The sequence below is a fragment of the Heptranchias perlo genome, chromosome 34 (genome assembly GCF_035084215.1).
Source record: "Heptranchias perlo isolate sHepPer1 chromosome 34, sHepPer1.hap1, whole genome shotgun sequence".
Classification (NCBI taxonomy): domain Eukaryota; kingdom Metazoa; phylum Chordata; class Chondrichthyes; order Hexanchiformes; family Hexanchidae; genus Heptranchias; species Heptranchias perlo.
This window is the reverse complement of record NC_090358.1, coordinates 5,370,094-5,388,122: the sequence shown is the minus strand read 5'-3', so window position 1 is coordinate 5,388,122 and position 18,029 is coordinate 5,370,094. Positions and strand designations below refer to the sequence as shown.

Below are 18,029 nucleotides of genomic sequence, written 5' to 3'. Positions count from 1 at the left end.
TTGCACCATTTCCTGCTCTAACTCATTCTTCCCCCTGAGATCGAAACTATGGAATTCCTTTCCTCTCTCCATCTGCTCTTCTTCATACAAGTTACGGGTTTATTAAAATAACCACCATTACTTGATTTACTTTATCTACTTTATCTCTCCTACTCTTTTCAAAATTGGTGGTGTCCTCCACTACAGATTGTGAACCTTCACCGAGGGTTTTCTTAAACTACTCTTTGCAAATCTATTCTATGATGGGTTTCAGAATGAAACAGCTGTACAGTATGTCAGAAAATCTAAGTGACTATTCCAAGGGGATATTTGCAGAATTTCAACCTAGGAGAATATAAAACTACATCTGGGTTTGAACAGCTGCATTTCTGCTTTTTAAAAAGTATTTTTGTGTGTGAGAATTCTATGTCACCAAGGTAAAGGACGGGGAAGGTTGCAATTCTGCAACTTTCATCTCTTGACTATATTAACTACTCCTCAGTTAAGCTGCAACTTGGGTTAAAAGCAGATGGAGTTTCCCCACACTGTACCTCACATGAACTAAGCCTACTAAAGCACAATGATATTTTAGTTGCCCAAACACTACTTTTTTATTTCGTGCTTTCTCACTTTTTCCCCTCTATATTCTATCCATAGCTCAGGTGCACACCATTGTAGTCACTGCTACCATTAATATTGATTAAATTCTTTGCCACTCTCAGTCTTCCTGCCTCTTACAAGTTACAGATTTTTAAATCTTGATTTTAGCTCCGGGCGGGCAGGGGAAGGGGTGAGTACGAAACGCACTTGCTGGAGAAAATTTGAGACCTGGGCTATTTTAACTCCCTGGCCTCATCGACATGTTGCCGGTCCACTTCCTGGCCGGGATGGGCGGGGAGAGGCTGCCTGTCTCCGGAAAATTGGGAGGCCAAGGTAGAAGTGGGGGTTCGGGGAAGGTCCCATGGGAGGAGTCCCGGGGCAGAGGATGCTGCAATTTCCATGTGGGGCCCAGATGAAAGATTGTAATCAAGCAACAGAGTGAAGCAGAGAAAGATGATTTTGCAACTAGATCTGGGATGATGTTTTAAAAGTAATTTAACTTGACACTTTCTTTATAATACATTTTTGTTTTAGTTTGTGCGCTTTTTTGATGCTGCTGTTTGGCGTAATCTTACTTTGGGCGTTTGACAGTTAGGAACTTGTACTTGAGTTTGTTACTGTTGCAACGCTGTTATCATGGTGTGTGTGAGGCTTTCCTCTTCCTTATTTTTCTCTGTTTATTTGTATGTCTGCTTTCTATTTTCCTCGCATGCTTTAATTATCATGTAATTCAAAAATTCCAAAACTAAGGACCTCTTAAAAATATATAAATTAGCTGGCTGGTGGAATTGTCCAGCACTGATTCTCATCAATTGGCTAGTCCGGTCGGAACTTTTCTATTTTTGTGCATTTATTTTTTTTTTTCCCTTGGCACAACAATCCGTGAATGAAGAACACATCAAACAAAATGCAATTCAACGCGTCAACTTCAAGTAGAAGAATCTAACACAAGTGAAAACTCCATGCTGCAGTAAGTTCGAGAAGACTCAACCTATCTCATACTGCAAGCTGAGCTCCGAAACCAGACCCAATCAGGCCAATCTGGCTGAGAAAAACTCCCCAAACATGTATTTCTTTCTTCTCTGCTTTTTCGGAAGGTGTTGACTGTTGCTGGGGTATCTTTGCTTGGGCGCCATCTGCCTTCCACTATTCTTAATGTGTAAGCCCAGACTGCAAGAGTTGTCTGAGTGTGTAACTGTGGAGGAGGGGAGGGGAGGGGGATCCCAAGTAAACCCAATCATGGAGGGCATTGCAACCTAACCTGACCCTCAGACCATGCCCAATGCAGATGCACTTTCCAGCAGAGGGCATTGGATAATGATTAGGAGCGGGAATGCTGCTTGTATTCCTCACTCACCCTCTGCAACACCCTAATCTGAAACTAACGGTAGCCTATCCACTGCAACCTTGACAGAGGAACATAGGAATTGCTCGATGAGAAAAGACCAAAGTCCATCTAGGTTGCCTTCTACCATCACCATAATACAACGATAATGGAGTTGTTGACTAATCATGGTAATCAATCTCTATCAATTGGTCGACAACAGACCCAGACATGAGGCAAGGAAAACACCAGTGAGGTTTTCCATGAACCCAGCAGAGACTGAGGATCGAAGTGTGGCCCTACTTCCAAGTTTGGTAAGCAGTTGTGCAAAAAGAAAACTCGAAGTTTTTAAAATTTGTTCTTGAGATGTGGATGACACTGTCAAGGCCACATTTATTGCCCAGAGATAGGGTGATGAGTGACTTGCTGAGCCACTTTGCACCAAATTCCTTTCTCCGCTATTGTAATCTAAGTGTCAACCTGTTCATTTTAAAACAACAGAGAAGAAATTGGTACAAGTGCATTAAGTTTTGACTTGATAGTAGTCATGGTTGTAATTTCTATGCTTCAAAATATTAAGGGAAGAGGAGTACATTGAGAATGGACACAGTGCTGGATTCAAGGGTTTTATTTTATTCAGGCTGACCTGTAACTCTTTAATGAGAAACCGAGGTAGGTCTCGACTCTTCACAACGCAGGATGTCACTGAGACGGAAAAGAATAAAAAGAGCAAGGAGAATGGTTTCCTCTCATCGTTGTGTGTGGTAACATTGCAAACAAATGCGTTAACAAATAAAATGTTTATGATTTCACCAGAAATATCAACCAGAGGAAATCTTCCAGCGTTTGCTTATGATATTGGAACATCATCCTCACAGGTAAGGTAAATCAGGAACTAGTGATTAGGTGATGCCATGTTTGGGTTTTGAAACCCTGAAGATTGCGGAAGGAAGGAAAGACTTGAGGGAGGTGAGGAGTGCTACAGTTTTGAGATCCTTGGGAAGAATAAGGTAGCGTAGAAGACGGTTCAATAAGTTCCAATTTCAACACAGTGAGGATGTGGGAAGGAGGAAGAGCGCATAGTTAGGAGTTTGGGGGAAGAGAGAAGCACTGATCATAGTGATATTGATAAAACACAAACAAGAAAGGTTGCAACAGAGATGGGGGTTAGATGTGCAGTATGTTTGCTTTACATTATTAGTTATTTCTGCTTGGCCTGAAGGCAAAAAAGCTATGAGTGTTAGTACAAAATTTATGAAAAATGGAAAGGAATTTTTTTTTAAAGATTTGTGTAGAAGTGTGAAAATGTCTAATTTTCCAGACCAATGCCACAAAGACAGTTAGATGAAAGGACCCGTGTAGACTGCCACCTACTGGCAAATCTGCAATACAGGATTTACATTTTAACAGAAAATTCACCACTGCATTAACCAGACAGATTCCAGAACTACTTTTGCATGAATGCATTTAGGTTATATTATCTCAGAATCATTAAAACATTACTTTAGAAAATAATGTGATACCACTTATGTTTTCAATTACCATATTATAGTTACAGTATAATTATATTTAATTACATTATTAAGCTGTATGAATTCTCTGTAGTTATGTACTGCAGCGCTGTGTTGGGGATGTAGTATGCAGATACCTAGGAGCGTGTTACAAACAAACAACTTGTTAATGAGTTCAGACAAAGTCACCAACGCAACAGCGAAGATCGAGTAGTTTCTGAAGGATCGGGAGACAGAAAATCAGAGGGAGAATCTTGCTGGGTCATGTTTTTCTCCATTTACAGGGCAGCATCAGTTACTTCCACATCCTCTCAACCAGGAAGAAAATACAAAATAACTTAAAATAATTCAACAGCCCAATCGGCCGTCTGACAGAAGTGAATTTTTGACCGAAATCTACATTCTATGGTTGAACAAAACACAACACTGGCCAGGGTGTTTCAGAGAAGTTATTTCAAATCCAAATCAACACCCTATGAATTTAGTCGCAACTACTGGCTATAGCAGCTAAAGGTCTAGATTCTATTATGGACAGGGGAACCACTTGGCTATCACCAGCTTTTTGCTTCCCTTTTCTGGTGCAGAGGCTGTACATTCAGACACTATTAACACCCTAGTGATGCAGGCTCCATATTTCAGCAGGTATCAGTTATAGGAGGCAGTTTCAGTCCTTACATAGTCTAGTCATGGACTTAAATTCTTAAAATGCTCAGTGTGAAACGTATCTGAGGTTTAAAGCATTTTTTAAGACTCCCCGAGTAGTTGAATATCATCTAAATTCAACATGTTAACCATAAGAGTTTAAATCATGTTTTCTTTTATACTGATAAATCTGGGTGAAGGGCCAAGGCCCACAGTGCAGGACACCATCAAGGATGAAATTAATTGGAAAGAAGATGGGATAAATCAGGAAGTAGTGATCTGGTGATGCCAAACTTGACTTTTAAGATTGATTGTAAGATTGTAGGGGGAAGGAAAGACTGAGGGAGAATTCGAAAGTTTTGAGGTCCTATTGTTTGGTTACACTAAACTTTAATGGTCATATTAGTTCCAAAGTTGGCCCCTCAACATATTCAAACCGACTTATAAATTCCCAGTTGGTGATCTAGTAAACAAAACCACCTTGGGATTGGTTGGTGTCAATCCACACGTACCAACATGGCTTGAGACTGAATTACGACCAGCTCCCTTGGGATAATTCTCAACTTTGCTGCCTGGGTGGTAAGCTGGGTGGAGCGGATCGGCCGCCTGTTATAGAGCCCACCCGATTTTCATTCCATTGATTTCCGGCAGGTGGGTGGGTGTTTCCGCTGCTAGGTTACCGCCCAGGCGCTGAAGCTGAAATTACTCCCCTTGTTGCAATTGCTAATTCCTTTCCTTGTACCATAAGCTCAATTCTGTTTTCACCTGATATCCACACATACATACTTTCTAATAGGGGCCACTAGTTAGCAGTCAAGAGTGGTAACCCTGACTAATTTTTCCCCTTACTAGCCAAGGGGCATTTCGACTGATTATAACACCCCAATTTCTGCCTCAGCCAACAGCATCTAACTCAACACTGGGATCGAATCTGCAACCTTCAGGTCTGTATGGTTAATGGTACATTGAGTGATCCCTTTACCCATCATTGGGGAGCTATTCCAATCAACTTCAGGTTATAGAATAGAACTTTGGATCAGTGAAAGTCACATCTAAATGCTTATTAACTTCCCGTGTAGTCTGCTGTTATGCAGGTGTTAACCCATTTAAAATTGATTTAGGTTCTACACGCATTTCTCAACAAATGATATGATCATTAATCGTCCTGGAGTGCATTCATACTCGCTGTCTACCAGAGAGCTGCTAAAACAGAAAACAGCAAAAACCATCCCCACATATAGTTTTTTTTATTCGTTCATGGGATGCGGGCGTCGCTGGCGAGGCCGGCATTTATTGCCTATGCCTAATTGCCCTTGAGAAGGTGGTGGTGAGCCGCCTTCTTGAACCGCTGCAGTCCGTGTGGTGACGGTTCTCCCACAGTGCTGTTAGGTAGGGAGTTCCAGGATTTTGACCCAGCGACGATGAAGGAATGGCGATATATTTCCAAGTCGGGATGGTGTGTGACTTGGAGGGGAATGTGCAGGTGCTCTTGTCCTTCTAGATGGTAGAGGTCGCGGGTTTGGGAGGTGCTGTCGAAGAAGCCTTGGCGAGTTGCTGCAGTGCGTCCTGTGGATGGTACACACTGCAGCCACTGTGCGCCAGTGATGAAGGGAGTGAATGTTTAGGGTGGTGGATGGGGTGCCAATCAAGCGGGCTGCTTTGCCCTGGATGGTGTCGAGCTTCTTGAGTGTTGTTGGAGCTGCACTCATCCAAGCAAGTGGAGAGTATTCCATCACACTCCTGACTTGTGCCTTGTAGATGGTGGAAAGGCTTTGGGGAGTCAGGAGGTGAGTCACTCGCCGCAGAATACCCAGCCTCTGACCTGCTCTTGTAGCCACAGTATTTATATGGCTGGTCCAGTTAAGTTTCTGGTCAATGGTGACCCCCAGGATGTTGATAGTGGGGTATTCGGCGATGGTAATGCCGTTGAATGACAAGGGGAGGTGGTTAGACTCTCTTTTGTTGGAGATGGTCATTGCCTGGCACTTGTCTGGCGCGAATGTTACTTGCCACTTATGAGCCCAAGCCTGGATGTTGTCCAGGTCTTGCTGCATGCGGGCTCGGACTGTTTCATTATCTGAGGGGTTGTGAAACTATGTGTAAATATATATAATGACATAGCAGAGAATGATTTCACATCTTTAATCTTAGGGTTCAGATAATAGCTGTAAACAAGCTTCCTTCTCTTGGTTTATGATGTCAACCAAACCCTTCAACTGGATTACCCTGGGAACTTTTCTTCTCCCTAACCCAAGCTAAATGTGGCACCTTTACAGCAACACCCGACTGAGGACAGTTGATTCAGCACAAACCAGGATCAAACCTGGGAAAACTTTGTAATCATTCTCACTTATCCATTTCTCTCTTTTTAATTATAAAAAGTTGTATTTTTGGGGGGGAAAAGTAAGCTATTTTGCATTCAGTTAAACTGTTCTTCTGGATCAAAAGTCACTATAATAATTGTAGACCTATTACAATGAATCTTCAGATGAGTATTGAGCTAACTTATCGCAGTCAAATATAAACGTAGGTAGAGGGGCACTAATAAAACACAATTTAATTAATTAAAATAATACTTATATATTAATGTACATCCCCACATGGCAAAAGCCAGCCCTTTGAGTCTGCAATTAGTTCACTGACCTGAGAAGATGGATTAGCTCATTTGGTGAATTTTATAGCTGATATGTTCGCAAAGCTTCACATTATATTTTGTAATCTCTTTTTTATTGCCACCCTGGGACTTGGATCTTTATTAGTCAGTCTGATATATGAACCTCAATTTGTGTCCATCTCACCTGCTGCTCCATTGTATATGGATGTATGAAGGTCACCAGGTCAATAGAGAAGAAACCCATCACTCCTCTGGATTTACAGGCCTCAGCAATCTTTACACACACCGTGTGCAAGTTGCCTGGATCCACGGAGCACTGTGGGACGGTGGTGCCCCAGCATTCCAGAGGGTTTTTGGAATGGATCTGGTCCCCACAAGAAACCATTGATATCTCCCCCGTTGGCTCGATTAGCATGTCCACGGTGAGGTTGGTAATGCTGTCTGAAGGAGGGTACGCCTCCATCACACCACCTGGGAGAAGAGGCGGAAACGAGTCAGCACCTGATGGGACAGGAATTACTCAAAACTAACACTTCAGATTATCCAATCAGCATGGAATTAAACCAATCAAATATTACAAGGTTACCAAAGTATTAAGTAGTTACCATATCTATTCCTTCACAAATAAAATTCTAAAAGGTTCCACTGAATATCCCAATGTCAAGCCAAATATCCCAAAAAAATGTTTTTATTCTTCACCAAAGTGTTTGTGATTCGAGTAAACAATTTTACAACACCAATCATTTGTGATTCTAAACAGCTTAAGACATTCTCCTTTTATAAACATGCCTCCGACAAACTTTAGCACATGTTATACTCCCACTTTTGCAATACTCCAGTGGTATAATAGCACCATTCTGCTTGAGAAGTTTAAGGAGGCTTTAGCATGTTAGAGCAACCTAATACAGATTAGGTCACAAGATTGGTTTGGATGAAGCCCATTGGATCTCATTGTGCCAGAGTACCAACTCTACTATCTACCCATTACTGCTGCTTCTTAAATGAGTCCAATGTCTGAGCATCAACTATACTACCCGTCAACCCAGGAATCAAACACTGGTATTTGTTATTATGACAAAACATAATTACTAGGAGATTTTACACAATGCTTGTTTTTGTTCCATCCAATTTTTGCCCTCTTCTCTCCTGCAAACACCGATTTTTACTGGGTTACGGTTCCATGGGTCCTGGCAGCTCTCCAGTACCTCGCCCAGAAGGCCATTCTTCATGAGCAAGATTTAACAGTGAGCACTATTCAACCACAGGGGTTACCACAGCCAAGCCCGATCCTGTCCCCATGTGATGTGAACACCTGCACACTTTCCAGTCACACGCCAGTGGATCAGGATTGGCATCTCTGGCTGATTTTTTTTTAAAACCCTGCCTTTGCATTACTTCCAATTGATGCTGCTGCTGGTATAAGTTAACTCAGCACAGGCAAACGATCAAACCTGTGACCTCCTGGTCAGTATGGCTCAGTACCTCAGAGTACCCAAAACACATCCATTTCTATTCTGTATGTCATTTCTGATCCAAGTGATAAAACACATTCTAGGAGGAGGATTTTACTTGATTACTAACAGAATCGGAATGATATTGTGTACTTAACTTTATATAACACCAGAGAAAACATTTAAATATTGCTGTTATTAAAAGAACGTATTTTCTTAAATTTTAAGCTGTAATATTGCCATTTTAATAGTTGTTAACAGACTCTCAGGAGCATTATTCCGAATAGAAATTGCACAACATTAGAATTGAGTTGCTAACTGAGATCAAATTCTGATGAAATTCAATATCCATCATGGAAAAGATGCAGCAAATCTGCACTGGAGAATAGATTACCAGTTTTTAATGTGGTTTTCATCTCTGCGTGTTATCATTTACAAACAAAATGAAAAGCAGCCAAGCAAACACATCCACAATTCACGTTCCGGTATACTTGCTCCAAGCTGAATTGAAGAGTTTCTAAACATGAAAAATATTGGAGCTACGAGAACACAATGCAACATATAGAAAACATTTCCAATAATGATGAGCAAACACTTTAGATTTTAAATTGTTATGTTCTCTCCCTGGATATCTTCCTCCAATTTTTAAAAATTGGATGTGGCACTGTTTTTGCTAAAATGGTGTTGTCAAGTTTCTTTCTGTCGTTTAAACAGAGAATAATGGATACCTGGCAGTGAGATAAAGGTTGTAATCGAATCAAGGGAGTCCAGATGGTCCATGTATAGAATAGTGGATACCTGGGAGTGATTACGAGGCTGAAATGTAATTGAGGGGTTTAAATGGTTTATTTATGCAGCCTTTCCTTTGGCGCCATGCCATCAGCAGCACCTGTGTGTTACTCCAGCCACTGACAGTACTCCGTAGTGTAAGCAGTGCAAATTCTGCAGCTTTCGTGGTGCACTAGACCCAAATTTGTGGGTTGTTTCAGAGGACAGTCCATCCCTACTGGGCTTCCAACAAGACTAGCGGTGTAGTGTAAGGAGAAAGGGGGTGCTTGTAGGTTGGTGTGTGTATGTGCACACAGCTCACCTAGATATTTAAATACTTTGTATAGTTTTAATGAATTTATTGCCCATTCCTACTTGTTCGGAGAAGAAACTTCTCTCCTGTGGCAGTGGATATGAAGGACAATTTTATAGCAGAAGCATCTGAGGCTTAATTTTCCTTCAAAAAGAAATGGATTAGATATAAATAACTGTTGGAAATGGGTTTACAGGTTATTGGGATGGGGCAGACTGATCTGATCAAATATTGCGTGGGACGATCTTTCCTGTGCTGCTGGGGGCAGGAAGGAGGCAATGTAGTGTGGGGAGCACAGCCATCCCAGGGATGAACAGCACAGGGGTGAGGATGGCTGAACATTCTGGAGCTTTGCTTGATCACCTTTGGGGATCAGAGAGTATTTGTACAAAACTTTCCCTCAGGCGATTAAAGCCAAGAAATAACTGGTTGCAATGGTAAAGTTAGGTGTTCATACACTAATGTCTTAAGCAGTCATTTCTGGGCTTTAATGCATTGAGTAGAATCCACAAACGATAGATTGTACAAGGTCAATGTAAAGAGTGGGCTTGGTGGGCCGAATGCAATTTTCTGTTCTGTGCTTCACTCTTTTCATAAATCTGTGGTGAGTTTAATTCAAGGATTTGATTGTTCAAGAAACCAATCTTTTAAAAACACTTAAAAAAAATAAAAGGACACTGACTTTTCTTTCCTATATCTTGCAAAAATACTGCAGCTCAGTGACACAAATCAAGTTGAAATGCACCAGCTCCTGAAGGTTCAACGGGTTTGTCCAGTTTATAGCTGAACCCGACAGGCCAGGAAGGGATGAGGTTTGGTCCACAGTCTGTGCCGAGTTAGCTGACCTCAGCTTGGGCAGAGGCGGAAATTAGCCAGGGTTTCCGTTCTTGCTTGCTAACCAGTAACCTTTGCTGGAGGTACAGGTGCTTGGATGTAACGTCGGGTCAGGATTGGAATCAGTTGTGATGCCCCTATGCATGGAACGGCCTGTTAACACTCACCCTCAAGCTTCACCTGGTGAGGTGCAGGAAGGCACCTGCTGCCCATGGAATCATACTCCAGCAAGGAGTTAATGCCTTCTGAAGAGGGGAGAAATTGGCAAAGAAAACCGTCACTACTTTGGGATGCACATAAAATAAGTTGGTGTTGATTGTCTCCTGGTGACGTGTGAGTGCTTGTTGTAAAAAAACTCCATGGTTCTGGGTTCACTGATTCCAGAGACATAACCTCCAATTTGTTTTAGTGGTTCTCAGGCAAATCTTTTCTTCAGTGCAGTACTGAGGGAGCGCTGCACTGTTGGAGGTGCCGTCCTTCTGATGAGACATTAAACCAATGTGCCCTCTCAGGTGGATGTAAAAGATCCCATGGCACTATTCAAAGAGGAGGGGAGTTCTCCTTGATGTTCAAGCCAATATTTATCCCTCAACCAACACCACTAAAACAGATTATCTGGTCATTATCTCATAGCTGTTTGTGGCACCTTGCTGTGCGCAAATTAGCTGTTGTGTTTCCTACATTACAAGTGACTATACTTCAAAAGTACTTAATTGGCTGTAAAGTGCTTTGGAACATCCTGAAGTCATGAAAGGCACTATATAAATGCAAGTCTATCTTTCTTTATTAAAATATTAGAGTAGCTTCCCAAAGTAATAATTTTAGTTTGAGAAGGAGATATTTGGCTGTATTCTGATCTCTTGTATTTATAGTATTTCAATTGGGGTTTTTTTTGTGGACTCTCAAGATTTTAACAAATTTTTGTGAAGCTATAATTCTGTAACACCTACCATTTTTGAAATTAAAAAGAAAAAAAAAATCTAAAAGTGCAAAGTCCACCTATAGTTAAAAACCCTTTTGGCTAACTCACGCAAAGTCGCTGAAATGTGCTGTTGAGTTTCATTCCTCATCTGGATTAAAATAAATAAATATCTGAATGTTGTAGTTATGTTAATTCTTTCCCTCCAATATTAGTTTTTGGATTTACCATCAGGTGTGTTTCTTCTTACTAAATTAGATAGTTCCAGGAACAGAGTCAGAGATTAGAGTAGACAGCTCCAGTTGTAGTGTTAACACGCACACGTGTGATGGGCCAAATGACCTCCTTCTATGCTGTAATTTCTATAATTCAATGATTCTTGCTCCACCTGTATTTGTATTTGCATAAGATCAATTTACCTAACTAACAGCTGGAGTAAGTGGACCTGTTTTCTTTCTGCTAGGGTCATGCTGTGCAATATTATCGATGAGCATTAATTAATTTGTTCCTATGAAATTCCTCTGTCTGCTGCTTTAATAAAGTTCTTAACCCGTTTCAGATAAATGCTTTTATTAACATAAGGACCAAAGGAGTTTCACATGACTCAAAGCGTCAACATATTGATTACTAAAACTTTTCCTATTCCCTAGTTTTCTGTCTGTTTAAATGTTTTCTTATTCCTCACTGCATAAAAAATTACTCCAAAATGTCAAAACCATGTGAGAGGGTTTTTCCCTTACTGCTTGCCAATGTGTCAGTAACTAAGTGGAACTGAGCCATGCAGACGAGGAAGGTGTCAGGTTGGATCCCCATTCTGTGCCGAGTTAACTGATCTTAGTCTAGACAATAGTAGAGATTCTACATTTGGTTTCTGTGCTTCTCGGTTAGGGAAGAGAAATAATCAGGCAGGGTTCTTGCTCCTGATCACTATCCAGTTACCCCATAGTAAAGTGCGTGTGCGCGTGAGTGTGAGTAGCGAGAATAGGATTGGGTGCGATTATAAGGCTCATGACCAAACAGCCTGCTGACATACACTAGGCTCACACATTAAGAACAGCCACTTGGACGAGGGAATGCAGGGCAGCTAACAGCCAGTGACTGTGGAACCAAAAATTGTTAGATTGTGTTTAACGTAGAAATGTCTCAACACATTTTGCAGAGATGTTGGGAAAAATAGATGCCACACCAAAGAAAGAATGATTTAGGAGGGGTGACCAAAGACTTGGTGAAAGAGGAGGATCTTAAAGTAGAGAAGGGAGGTCGAAAGGCAGAAGGGTTTGGGGATGGAATTCCAGACAGTGGGAACCAGGCAACTCAAGGCACAGCCAACAAGGGTGGGGTGAAGGAAAATGGTGATGCACAAGGTCGGAGTTAGAGGAACAGAGAGTTTGCAGGGAGGGTTCAGAGGGAGAGAAAGAAAATGAAAACACTGAATTCCAAATGTAATTTTGAAACTGTTTTTGAATGTTTTGAAACCTGGACCATTGTTTCAGAGCAAGTGGCAGACTAGCTCAGTGGTAGCACTATCACTTCTGAGTTGAAAGATTCAAGCCCCACTGCAAGACTTGTGCACATAATGTAGGCTAATACTTCAGTGCAGTATTGAGGGGGTGCAGCATTGTTGGAGGTGCCGCCTTTTGAATGAGACATTAAACAAGGCCGTGCCTGTTCTGGTGGATGTAAAGGATTCCAGGGCATTATTTGAAGAAGAGCAAGGGAATTCTCCTGGTGTCCTGGCCAATATTTCATCTCTTAACCAACACCACCAAAACTGCTTAATTGGTCTTTTATTTCATTGCTGTTTGTGGAGCTTGCTGTGTGCAAACTGGCTGCCATGTTTGCCTACATTACAACAGTGACCATAATTCAAGAGTTTGGGAGCTATGAAGCACTTTGGAACATCTTGAGGATATGAAAGGCACTATATAAAATTCATGTTTTTCCTTTCTTTAAGAAACTCAATGCAACAATTTGAATTAAAAATAAAGACAGAATTTCATGTAGCATGACAAACATGTTATCAAAAGAAAAAATTATACCTTGACAGAGGAAAACCTGTAAGAATTTTTCCCATGTTGGGAATACTTCCTTATTAACTGGCTGTGCATTCTCTGCCAAAATTCCAGGCAACTCCTTAGACAGTTTCAGTACAGCAGGCTCCTGCATAATAAATCAAACACAAACATTAGCAGAGATCACACATAAATAAGTGAATTATACTTTAAAATGGGAACTGGAAAATCAACAGTCACGTTAGCCACACATTCAAAGATGGCAGTGGATGGTTTTCTATTGCTAATATCCTTTGAGTGCTTATCATGCTAGATTTCCCCATTTCTATCTCCTTCACTCCTAAAGGACATGCTTGGCTACATATTTACAGAGATTGGAAGCTCCCTGGTACCACGTGTAAGTGCTCATCCTTCATGTGAGGCTATTTGACCATGAGGGCATCACAGCAGAGCCTGATGCTGGTCTCACTTGATATCCACACGTCCATACTTCCAACAGGGGCCACTGGACAATGGTCATGAGCAGGAATTGTAGCTGATCTTCCCCCTCCCTAGCCATAGGTTGATCCAGCTAATTATAGCACCCTCAACTACTACTTTAGCTGAGATTGGTTAAGTCAAGCACAGCTCAGGAACTGATTCTAGCTTATTCTGGTCAGTATCACACCACGTGGTGCATTTAAGCCACTGAGTCGTCAGGAAAGCTAATACAGGCTTTTAATTGTGTCCTGCTGTTTGGATTTTTTTTTAGTAATTTATTATTACAGACATGTCCTGCTGTTTTCTTTTGGTTGCACCTGCTGAGTGTGTGATGGTGGCAAAGGAAATGATTTAACATTCATTCATACAAGCAATTTGAGCTCATAATCTAAGCTGATGCTCCATTTCAGAGCTAAGCGAGTGCTGGATTGTTGGATATGGCACCATTTGGATGAGATGCTAAACCATCCGACAGTTCCAGTGGTGAATGTAAACATTAAAGATCCCATGGAACTATTCGAAGTACAGGGAATTGTCCCAGTATCTTGGCCAAGATTCTTCCCTTAACCATCACCACCAGAAACAGACTAACTGATCATTCATCCCACTGCTGTTTGTGCGATCTTGCTATGTGCAAAATGGCCGATGCATCCTATCCCATATCAAGTCCCGCTCACCTATCACGCCTGTCCTCGCTGTCCTACATTGGCTCCTATTCCCCCAACACTTCCATTTAAATCCCTTCATGGCCTCACCCCTTCCTATCTCTATAACCTCCTCCAGCCCTACAATCCCTCCTACCTGAACGTGACGTTCCCTCTGTCTCTGACCCCCCGTGCATTCTCCCTTCCCCCACTGTCCCCCTTCACCCCACCAATGGCAAAAGTGCCTTCGGCTGCCTAGGCTCCACACTCTGAAATACGATTCATAATCCCCTCTGCCTCCTTTGGTTACTCCTCCTACTATCGCTATCTTTGGCTCAGTGTTCATTTATTTCCTTATGCTCCTGTGAAACACCTTGGGATCTTTTTCTACATTAAAGGCACTATATAAATGCAAGTTGTTGAACAGCTTCCCAGCCAATAAGGTAACATATAAATGTAGGTCTTCCTTTTTGTGCTGCAGCACAGATCAAGGCCTATACCAGCTCAAATTAATATCGGAATGAAACTGGTGGACATGGAATTTCTTGTTCTTGGCTGGGGATTAATTTCAGAGCTTGACACCCAGCTTTAGAAGTCCAGCATAGGAGACCCAAAGTTCTGACTCGGAACCCATCTGCCACACAATAAACAGAAAATAAAATTGCTAATAAAGATTTTTATTTAAATTAATTAGGACTGATGTATTTCACTGGAACACTCAATTGATAAAGTCACTGTAGGTCCCTAATCTTGAGTATTTTTCAATGTTATTTTTTTTAAAATGAGGATTACACTTCTTTTTCCTTTTATCCCAGTTGAACCTCTGAGCTGCATATGGGCCAGTCAAGAGAATGATCAGGTCACCTGTCCACTGGCCTTCACCAATGTTACTCCAAAACTGGCTGTTGGGAGCTCTGTGAATGGAGACCTGGGTGATTCTCCAGTCTGCCTTCCCTGTTCTACATTCATTTGGTGCTGTCCTACAGCAACGCAGCGGAGATCAAATAGCGTGCAGGACAATGAGTTCCCCTGTCTCTTAGAATATCCCAGCATCACTCTCTGACCAGGAGGACAAGCTGGTGTGCTCCCTAAACCTGTGCCATTGCTGTTACATAGCAGGCTTTTAGAAGGGTGCACCAGCCCAGGGTGGGAATGACTAACCTTTCATTTTCCTTCCTGCTTCCTCTTCAGTGCTTTCCTATGTTGAGGTCAGAAAATTCACCATGTGGCGAGTTAGGTGAAGAACACATATCCTGCTGCTTTGTGGTGCAGCCATTCAACGGCCAATGCTACTATTCTGCTTCGCAACTTAAACAAGCTTTTATTTAAACGCAACCATCATCCCAATCACCCCTAAGCTCCTGTGAAAGTTTGGCTCTGTGTAAATTTACCAGTTTACAGTTCTATCAACTCATTAAATGGGACATTAAAATGAATGCCATAATTCTAAGCAATATATATATTCAAACATTACTAACCCTCATACTGCCCAAGAATTAATTAATTACATTATAAATTTATTCTGGAATGGTTAGTGCAGCAAGCCTCAGCAATTCTGTAGCCCTGCCTCCATGCTGTATGCGGGTCAGGTACAGCGAGACCACGGACCCTGTCCCACAGTGCACAATGTACTGCCTGGGACGGAAGCAGAGACTGCATGTAGGCAGGATTGTCAACTGCAGTGTCCTACATTAGTGCAGCTCAAAAATAGTGTACCTGACCAAGATGCTGCAGCAGTTGCAGATTTCTTTCCACCCACCCCGCCCCCCCCCCCCCAATTGTTTATAACGGTAGAAAATAAGGTAGTGCAGTGAGGAATTTAGTATGCACATTTTAAGCATTTGTACAAGGACGGTGATCATAATTTCTACCCTGTAGTTTTAAATTACCATTTTAAGTTATTAGCAACTGAAATTATGGAATGCTGCATCAGTATTGTTCCAGTTTAGTACAATTTAAATGAGATCTATAAAGCTTTATTTCTTTTAAATTCTCTGAATTAAAAAAAAACACACTGCATAAATGGCAATGCAAATGTGGCACTGTAATGGATCTTCACCCAGACTGAAATCCTTTTCATTTGATTTTAGTCCCTCATCTCCTGAGGTGCTGACTCTCATTGAGATATGTTTCACAGGAGGCAGATGACTCAAATGCCCTGTACAGCGAGTGAATTTACATTCTCTAGACTATTAGTCCAGGCCTCCAGAATACTAGTCCTGTAACATAACCACTACACTCCCATACCCTTCATGTGAAATCAATTATCTCCTGCATAAGAACAGGAGTAGGCCATTCAGCCCCTCGAGCCTGTTCAGCCATTCAATTAGATCATGGCTGATCTGTATCTTAACTCCATCTACCCGCCTTGTTACTGTAACCCTTACCCAACAAAAAGCTATCAATCTTAGTTTTAGAATTTTCAACTGACCTCAGCCTCAACAGCTTTTTTTCTGGGGGGGGGGGGGAAAGAGTTCCAGATTCCCACTACCCTTTGTGTGAAGAAGTGCTTCTGGACTTCACCCCTGAACAGCCTAGCTCTAATTTTAAGGTTATGCCCCCTTGTTCTGGACTCCCCCACCAGAGGAAATAGTTTCTCCATATCCACCCTATCAACTCCTTTAATCATCTTAAACACTTCAATTAGATCACCCCACAATATTCTACACAAGGGAATGCAAGCTTTGTTTCATAATTTAACCCATTCTCCTGATGCTGATCTAAAATGGCTCAATTACAGTTGACTCATTTTTGAGTTACCCTGTTCTCTCCTGTTTTGTAGTGCTTAAAAACACATGTATTGAATTTTTAATATTACTGTATACTGTCCAACCTGGGAACTGCTCACAGGAGAAGGTGCAGTGCAAATAGTAAGCAGTTTGGATCACACCCATTTGGACTGAAACTAAGTAGAATTCCCCATCACACAAAATTTTCCACCTTTTTCTCCCAAGTGTCGATCCCTACAAGGGTATGGTTCAATTGCCAGCCATCCAACACCACCAAATTTAATCTTATCGCCACCCAAAATCTACACCTGGGCACCTTCCCTGAATAGCGATCAGGAACGTGAACCTAGGTGAGACATACTGCAGCACTGTATAAATACAAGTCCTTCCCTTTAGAAACAGAAGTAGGCCATTCAGCCCCTTGAGCCTGTTCTGCCATTCATTTCGATCATGGCTGATCTGTATCTCAACTCTATTACCCACCTTTCCTCCATATCCCTTGATACCCTTACCAAACAAAAAACTATCAATCTCAGTCTTGAAAATTTCAACTGACCCCCAGGATCCACAGCCTTTTGGGGGAAGACAGGTCCAGATTTCCACGATACCTTGTGTGAAAAAGTGCCATCTGATTTCACTCCTGAATGGTCTAGTTCTAATTTTAAGATTATGCCTCCTAGTTATAAGAACATAAGAAATAGGAGCAGGAGTAGGCCAATCGGCCCCTCGAGCCTGCTCCGCCATTCAATAAGATCATGGCTGATCTGTATTCTGGATTCCTCCACTAGAGAAAATAAGTTTCTCTGTATCCACCCTATCAAATCCCTTTATCATTTTAAAGATCTCGTTTTGATCTCCCTCTCAACCTTCTAATCTCAAGGGGATACAAGCCACGTTTCTGCACTCTGTCCACTTATTCTGACGAGTTGGCATTGTAACGCCTCCAAGACCAATAGATCTTTCCTGAGGTGCAGTGCCCAAAACTGAACACAGTGGTGTCTGACCAAGGCTCTGTGCAACCTTTAAAAGGGTCCATCGCAATGCAAATGTGGCATTGTAATGACTAAACAAAACTTGTAAATCACACTTCATTACTGTCAGCTTGGTAATGCTTTCACCTCTGGGTTAGAAGGTTGTGCATTTGTGCCCCACACCAGGGCCTGAGCACATAACCTAGGCTGACATTCTAGTGCAGTACCGAAGGAATGC

At 41.8% G+C, this 18,029-nt stretch overlaps 1 protein-coding gene across 2 annotated transcripts in view; it reads right to left on the bottom strand.

Annotated features, from left to right (window-relative positions):
- Positions 1–18,029, bottom strand: part of iqch (IQ motif containing H) — a 112,896-nt gene that overhangs the window by 27,801 nt on the left and 67,066 nt on the right. For both annotated transcript variants that reach the window (XM_067971340.1, XM_067971341.1), the window contains 2 exons: positions 12,995–13,115; positions 6,855–7,141 (listed from right to left, as the gene is read on the bottom strand). In XM_067971340.1, the coding sequence (XP_067827441.1) occupies positions 6,855–7,141; positions 12,995–13,115 (408 nt within the window). The remainder of the gene's footprint in view (positions 1–6,854; positions 7,142–12,994; positions 13,116–18,029) is intronic.